The 8,238-nt window shown below is 40.0% G+C and overlaps 1 protein-coding gene across 3 annotated transcripts in view; it reads right to left on the bottom strand.

The window, feature by feature from the left end:
* Nucleotides 1-2,313: 2,313 nt before the first annotated feature.
* Nucleotides 2,314-8,238, bottom strand: part of dyrk1aa (dual-specificity tyrosine-(Y)-phosphorylation regulated kinase 1A, a) — an 84,869-nt gene continuing 78,944 nt past the window's right edge. For all 3 annotated transcript variants that reach the window (XM_078409658.1, XM_078409655.1, XM_078409657.1), the window contains exon 12: nucleotides 2,314-7,607. In XM_078409658.1, the coding sequence (XP_078265784.1) occupies nucleotides 6,996-7,607 (612 nt within the window). In that variant the 3' untranslated portion in view covers nucleotides 2,314-6,995. The remainder of the gene's footprint in view (nucleotides 7,608-8,238) is intronic.

Here is an 8,238-nt window from a genome sequence, read left to right as displayed (position 1 = left end):
TGATGAAAACAGAAAATGCTGCAAATAGTTTCTATTCTGTATTAATGGAGCCGACCTTTTCTTTCTCAATGGATTTCTCGCACGGACAGTCATCTCCCCTAACCCGCGCAAAGATTTTGCATTAGTCATTCACTAAAACACATTCACAAAAGGGGTAGACGGAACATTCCGCCCCGATGACTCATTTCCTTTGCTAAACTAAGTAGCCGCCTCCACGGCAAATTACTGGATTTTTTAATACTGTAATGGAAGCTTAACCACAGCACTGGGGAGGGGCCAATATACTTTACCTCGTCTCTACTTTTTTATCTGATATTAAGGTGTGCTAAATTGAATAACACGAATAATTTACTTTTCGGCAATTCTTATTCTCTCGCTGTTGGGAGACGAGCGTTTAGTTTAGAAATGTAGCATGAAAATAGGTATTACCATTGATCACCCGTTCACACAAAGTGCTGGAGTAACTCATCTCTCATTGCATCTCTGGAGAACATGGATAGGTGACGTTTCAGGTCGGGAGCCTTCGTCAGACGCGAAACCTTCTTCAGTCCTGACCAGAAACATCAACTATCCATCTTCTCCAGAGATGCTGCTGATCCCGAGTAACTCCAGCTCTTTCAGTCATACAGCGTGGAAACAGACCATTCAGCCCAACTTGACCATGCCGATCAACATGACACATCTGCACTAGTCCCACATGCCTGCGCTTGCCCCCTATCCCTCTAAACCTGTCCTATCCAATTGTCGCTTAAATGGTATGATTGTACCTGCCTCAATTACCTCCTCCAGCAGCTAGCTTCATATACCCACCACCCTTTGTGTAGAAAGGTTACCATTCAGGTTTTTACCAAATCTTTCTTTCCTCACTTAAACACATGTCCTCTGGCTCTCCATTCCCCAACTTTAGGCAAAACACACTGCATTTACCCAATCTATTCCCCATACAATTTTGTACATCTCTAAGATAACCCTTCACCATCCTGCACTCCAAAGAATAAAATCCTAACCTGCTCAACCTCTCGTCTTGGCAACATCCTTGCAAATCTTCACTGCACCCTTTCCATCTTGACTCGAACATGGTGACCAAAACTGAACACAATACTCTGAATGTGGCCTCACCAAAGTCTTATACAACAGTAACATGACCTCCCAACTTTCATACACAATACTGGCTGATGAAGGCCAATGTGCCAAAATCCCTTTTCATCACCCTATGTATCTGTGGTGCCACTTTCAAGTAAATGGGTACATGCTCTCTACTCTACAACACTCCCCGAGCCCTACCATTCACTGTGTAGCTCCCACCCTTGTTAAATACTTCCCAAAATGCTTTCTTTGTATTAAATTCCATCAACCATTCCTCAGCCCACCTGCCCAACCGATCAAGATCCTGCTGCATTTTTTGACCTCCATCAACAATACCACCCACATTGGTATCATCTGAAAACTTGTTAATCAATGGCCCCAGCACAGAACCCAGAGGCACACCACTAGTCGTAGGCCTCCAGTCCGAAAAGCAACCTTCCACCAACACCCTCCGCTTCCTTCTATGAATCCAATTTTCTTTCCAGTCAGTTATCTTGGGTCCCATGCGATATAACCTTCCAGAGCAGCCTACCTGCAGAATCTTGTCAAATGCCTTGCTGAAATCCTTATATGTCTCCAGCTCTGCCCTTAACTGTTTTGGACACATCTTCAAAAAGCTCAATTGAATTTGAGAGACACGATCTCCCACGAGCAAAACCGTGCCGACTGTCTCTATTTGTCAACCAGCAGAATCTGCAGTTCCTTGTTTCTACCTGTTCATATTAGTTCTGTTATCCCTCTTTCACATCTACTCAATATACACGAGGGGCAACTTACAGAGGCCAATTAACTTACAAACCCACAATTCTTTGGGAGGAAACCGGAGCACCTGGAGGAAACCCATGCAATCACACAGAGAATGTGCAAACTCCACCCAGATAGCACCCAAGGTCAGGATCAAACCTGAGTCTCTGGCGCTGTGAGGCATCAGCTCTACCAGCTGTGTCACCACACAGTGGTGAGCTTCATCTTCAGATTACTTTGATTCTGGCAGAAAGTTGTCATGTGTAGGAAAGAACTGCAGATGCTGGTTTAAATCAAAGGTAGACACTAAATGCTGAAGTAACTCAGGGGGTTAGGCATCTCTGGAGACAATCCTTCTCTCCAGAGATGCTAGCTGACCCGCTGAGTTACTCCAGCATTTTGTGTCTAGAAAGTTAAGTCAGCTGAGTTATAGTAATCACACGTGCAAAAGTATATATTGAACATTTTAATAATAATCGAGTAGCATCTGAGAAAAAGCCGCAAAAATCCCAACAAGGTTTTGATCTCGAGGCCACGTCATGTTTGGGAATGCAAACCGAAGTTCCATCGCCATTTCAGCATGAAATCTGCGTAAAAAACTAGCTTCTTTAAAAGGAAAAGCGAAAACTTCTCAGTGGAATATTGCTAAAGATGAGCCCGACAGAAGTTGCTGCATTTTTCACTTGGTGGTAATCTGATATGTTCTGTTGAATTCAATTTTTCTGCTAACTCTTTTCTGCCAACTACGTAACAGGTATTACTTTATTAAAAATATACATTGATATATTTGTAACTTAATACACATTACCCCCGCTGGCCAAACACAAATATAATAATCTGGTCTCAAACGTTAACATCAGCAGTCCTGGTCCAGAGTTTAAACCCAGTCCTAAGCGTCGTTTACAAGTTTTGAATGAATTACTGGGCAGAAGTAGAACTAAACACGAGAATCTAAAGGGATTTTTCCTTGAGGAAAAATTTGGCAGTGATCATTTGACAGACTGTACATAAGTGTAAAAACCGCCACTGGTGTAGTATTATGTTAGTTTAATAAGGTAATCTGCCATTTCGTTAATAATACTTATTTCCATTTTGTGAAATATGACAGATTCCACTTCTTCCTTTTACTGATGTGAAATCAGTAATTTGGTTTTGACTTGGGAAAAATTAATTTTACAAAATTACCATCAGCCCTAGAACAAGTGGACCACTGACAAAATTTACTAAAAAGATTATTCGGAAATATTGTAAACAGTTTGCTTAATGCAACTAAAATATAAAGTGCTGTACTCTTTTAAGCAAGTCACAGCCTTTCATTGGTAAAGGTTAAATCTCTGAAACATTAAGTTTATTTTCTCTGTACAGGTGGTGCTGACTACTAGGGATTTCCAGCATCTGCAGTAATTTCCTTTGGTCCATCACTTGTTCATCTATTGTATTATATCAATTTCAATGTACCAACAAAGAGGAGAAAATCAAATTCCTTTTCAACTTGCTCTATCCCCATATCTCCACGGCCAAAGTGAATTCATTTGGTTTACCAGACATTATATTGAGTGCCAGAAAAACAACTAATTGTAGGTTTCTTAACCTTGCCTGCCATCTTTGGTCAAACAGTAGGTGGAGGAAAGAGACAACAGTTCAATCCACAATCAGTATCAAGAACTAACAAGGACGCCAAATGGCATTTAACCTGGTTGGGAGAAAATTGAGTAAAATAATGGAATTGCATATCAGTGTAGTGTTAAGTATTCTTTCAGGTCTTAAGCGAAAATATTATACCAATGACTAATGAATTTCCAGCATATTCCTGTACTTTTTTTTTTTGAATAGGATAATGCTTGAATCAGCGCATCTCAGAAGCAAAACTCAGTTTTTGAAACCTAGAAATAATCACACACACAAGAAAAAAAGAATGAGGACCAATTGTTCAATTTATCATACATAAGACTGCATGACTATAATACAAAGGGCTTGTCTTTTGTCATTTAACATATTACAATATACACAGCAAGTCTTGACTAGGTCTTACAATCTCTGGACACAGGTACTTAACCTTTTTCCATGCTGTTTATGTATACAATGCACAGTCAGAAGTCCTGTAACCAAACTGTGTAGTCAAGCAAACAAAACTGGACTGTTAATTTAGGCGAGACAGGAGAGAAAACGGAGAAACGTGAGCAAGAGCGCATTCTGAAATGAGAGTGCCTAGAACAAGGCAATGCCAAGACACAAATGAGACACGCAAACACAAGGCATGAGACACGCACGCAAGAAAAAAAGTGTGCATATTATGACAGGTTTTAATACAGATGTTAACCGTTATGATTTGGATACAAATCTGACTAGTTGAGTTTGAAACTGATCTCACATCTTAGCTATTTGTATTTGGCATTTATTAGTTTGACAGCTGATGACACAGTATTAAATACTCCTAGCTTAGGTAAAGAGTAAGTCGGTATTGATCATTGCTATTTAGTATCTAAGATCCTAACTTTAAGATCCAATACACTGCATCATAACACAGTATGCTGTACTTCTGCAGCCTTGGTGTTCAAATTTACACGGTTTTGATCTCCAGACTCGTGGCAATGGAGAATCATGCACCTCAACAGGTCAGCAATAAAAAATAACAATCAGGAATCCCTCTAAAAAATGAATTCAGCCCACGACAGAGCTATTATCCAATGTCCCATCACATTGGAATCCATTTCCCAATATTCAAAGACAGATCTTCATTCACAGCAGTGAGTGGATAAGAGTTGCACTACATCAGATAGATGCTTATTCTATTCTTGTTTTATAATGTTTGTACCGTAACAGTTGATTTGAGTGAAACCATATCTTGTAGAATTGCCCAGTCTGTAAAGAAATATCTACATCCAGCGGCCAATTGACACCAAAGTCAAAGCCACTGAATATTTGACTGGATTGCTCAGACCAAGAGTCTCTGGGCATTGGCTAGCTATTACATACACTGTGAAATGGATTTAAATTATTGAGGCTGCCAATAACTCTCCATCCTGGAGTGTTTTTCCCATTCCAAACACTGATCCAGTTGGATCAAAGAATGGCCATTGATCCATTAATTACAGAAATCCACTTCAGATTACAAACCAACAGGAAAATTATATGTTTTCAAGGACCGGTTGCAGAGGCCATCAACCGATCTGTCAGTTAAATATGGCTGCAGCCCTTATATTGTATATGTACATTAAAAAAAGTCCAAGTTAGGCTAGGCTTTTTGATGGCATATTGTCTTCAGGTTTTATGAAGAGATTGCAGATATCATATAATTGTAGATGTCATACTGCAATTGCTGCCCAAAGTTGGTGCCCTTTTAGATTATTTTAAAATGGCTTATTTTGGCTCAAGTGAGATTGTACCATCCGGACATTTTACAGATGGGTCTCTTATGTAGCATGCGCAGTATATGGAGTGGTCCATTAAAATGTAGGGATATTAGCACAAAACTGCAATGTGAATGGTTGGTCCTTCCCACCTACTTACCCACACAAGACCTCATCTAATTAACTGTTCTGCAGCAATGAACACTTGAGGTCCCAAGGCCTGCCAAACAAATAACTAATGACTGGACTTGCATAAAATGAAAAACTATTCTTCGGGCATCAAAGGAATCCCGTTTGGGGTAAAATGAAACTACAACGTATTTAGGCTATGAAAGGACTGCATAAAGCTAACATCAGTTCCAGTTTTGTTAAGCAATAGGTATAGCCATAATTATAATTAACATTTAAAAGAAAAATGATCTAAATATACCTTGTCAAAAGTGCAGAACTGCTACATTATTGGTTACAGACATCTATGTGCTATAAAAACAGCTTTGGTACAATAAATTATCAAAAAGGAAAATAAATTCTTGTAAAATTCACAGCATAATCGTGAGGCGAGAGCAGTCACATAAAATTCTGCATTTTAAAAATGTTCATAATGAACAGGAGTTGTTTTTGCGCAAAGTAATAGTGGGGAAATCACGTGCTGAAGGAAAGGCCAGAAACAAAATTCAGGTTGGGGTAGGAGACAGAAAAGAAAGTAGGGTTTTCAAAGAAAGTTGAGATTGTTATTTTTGTGCCATTGAACAGAGGAAGTAATTTATGTGGCACATACGACCTCTTCAATTCCTGCAACTGATGCTGGAACAGAGGGTGGGATAAGGGGCACAGGGGAGCGTTACCAGAAGAGAGAACGGTGCAATAGGGTCATATTGTTTTCTCTAACAAAGGCCTCATTAATTACCCATGCTTGGTTTTTAAAAATTAAGGACTATCTGAAAGTTCAATGACCTCTGCACAATGGCATGTTAAATGATGCCCAGCCTCTTAAAACGATTTTTCAGTCCACGTCCAAAACCGAAAGGCCCAGGATATCCAACTGCCACTCAGAAAAATGTAAGCATTAGGCCAAGAATGACCAGATGATTGCCACTCACTGCATCTTAATGATCGGACCAAAATGAATGTTCAATCGCTACTTAAAGCCTTTGAATGATTTAACCGATGAGGGCCCAAAGCAATCTCCACTCAAAGTTTCCGTATGATCAGAACAAGGATGTTTTACTTCCCATCACTCAGCATGCCAGGTGTGCTTTTGAAATTCCATTTACAGTGTCCTTTCAGTTTATGTGCTGCTCTGATGGCAGCAAGCTCCAATTTGTCAAGCCCTCCTCTGTTGCAGCACATCACAGGACCATGTTAGGATATTCCAGGGATTCTGTTTTAAAAATCTGACACAAAGTAGGTCAGAAAAGACAGAAGAGTGTTGATTGCTCCGAAAAACAATCTGCAGTTCCATTTCTTTTATTCCTCTGGTGGTTTTTAAACTAATGCTGCTACTTCACCCATGCCAAGTTGTGCTAACTCAGATAGCGGGATGCTGTGTAAGAGAATTGTAGCTTAAGATGAAGCTACAGCTCTGGGTGACCCATAACATGACGTGTAAGGTGATTTCTGGGCATGAATCCAGTCTTATGCACTTTGACTCCACAGTCCATTAGCAAATTCCTTTTCAATTAAAAAATATAATCAGCTCTGCGTTCTTGACCTACCAATCCTGTTTCCTTTGTTCCAAAGCAGCACTGTTTTCAATGCACTTTGTTAAAACCCCCACCTTGAAGACACACAAAAACAAACCCCATCTCAGTGTAGTCACGAGCTCGCGACGGGACTCTGCTGAACACAAACACCTACCATTGGAGACTCCTCCCTATCCATTCCTTGCCGCGTTGACAAATGCCCTTCTGTCATGTAATGGGCAGGACCTGCTGTTGCTGAGAACTGGTACACTTGTGGGCCAGACACTCCCGTCTCTTGACGGGGATTGGCATATGTACCCAAATTAACGTCCACAGTGCCATTTTGAGCAAAGTCCAAAGTATTGGCAACAACAGGCCGGTTGTGATAAGCTTGAGAGCCAGAAACAGATGAAGAGGAAGTGGACGAAGAGGAATTTGAGGAAGACAAGGACGTCATGGAGTGGTGGCTATGTCCCACTTCCATTGAGTCCTGGGCAGCAGTGCCATTTGTTGGGGAGTTATAAGCTCGAGGCCTGTTCCGGGTACTCATGGTCTGTCCATGGTGATGGTGATGATGGTGGAGGAGGTGGTGATGAGAGCTGTTAGAGTGGTGGTGGTGTAATGCACTCTGTTGTTGAGGGACAATGTGGAACGTTGTCTCTTGAACTGGATGAGCTTCAACCGTGACTTGCGTAGTGGCATCACCAGGTGTCCATCCCAATGCCACAGGATACTGCTGTCGAACCTACATTTTGAGAATGCACAGTGGAAAAAAAACAGTTCATTACATCACAATTAAACCAATTTTGAGACAGAAGGACAGATTTTATTTTAAAACCAGAATTGATTATCTAAAGTTAATAATCAATGAAACCAATGTAACAGAATGCCAATGTAAATGAGACTCCGATAAATTGACATTTCAGTGCTAAAACTACATATCTGTAAATTGTAAAACACAAGATGCATTGACAGTATTAACTTTTAAAGAAAAAATAAAGTAGGCCTTATCAGCTACATGCATACATGGACTAGTTACTGCAAACAAAATAAAATCATTAATTTGTGCAGTGATAGAACAGAGAATAGTTTAGATTATAAGATAATAAATTGTAAATTATGTATGAGTGGGCAAACTAATATTTCAATATTCATGAAAGAATTCATGAAAGAATGGAAAGTCTGAAATGTTGAACATAATTTAAAAAAAATCTAAAACAAAAATAGCTGGAAGCTGCAGACAATATCGCCAAAGTACTCCATTGCCCAGTAACCCATCTCACTTTAACGCTTGCCGCTACAAAATCTTCTTTCGCTCAGTAAGCCTGGCTGTATTTACTAAAGCCACCATGAACCAGATGATGGGAAGTACATTT

Source organism: Rhinoraja longicauda, chromosome 12, assembly GCF_053455715.1.
Source record: "Rhinoraja longicauda isolate Sanriku21f chromosome 12, sRhiLon1.1, whole genome shotgun sequence".
In the NCBI taxonomy this organism is placed as follows: domain Eukaryota; kingdom Metazoa; phylum Chordata; class Chondrichthyes; order Rajiformes; family Arhynchobatidae; genus Rhinoraja; species Rhinoraja longicauda.
This window is presented reverse-complemented; position numbering and strand designations above follow the sequence as displayed.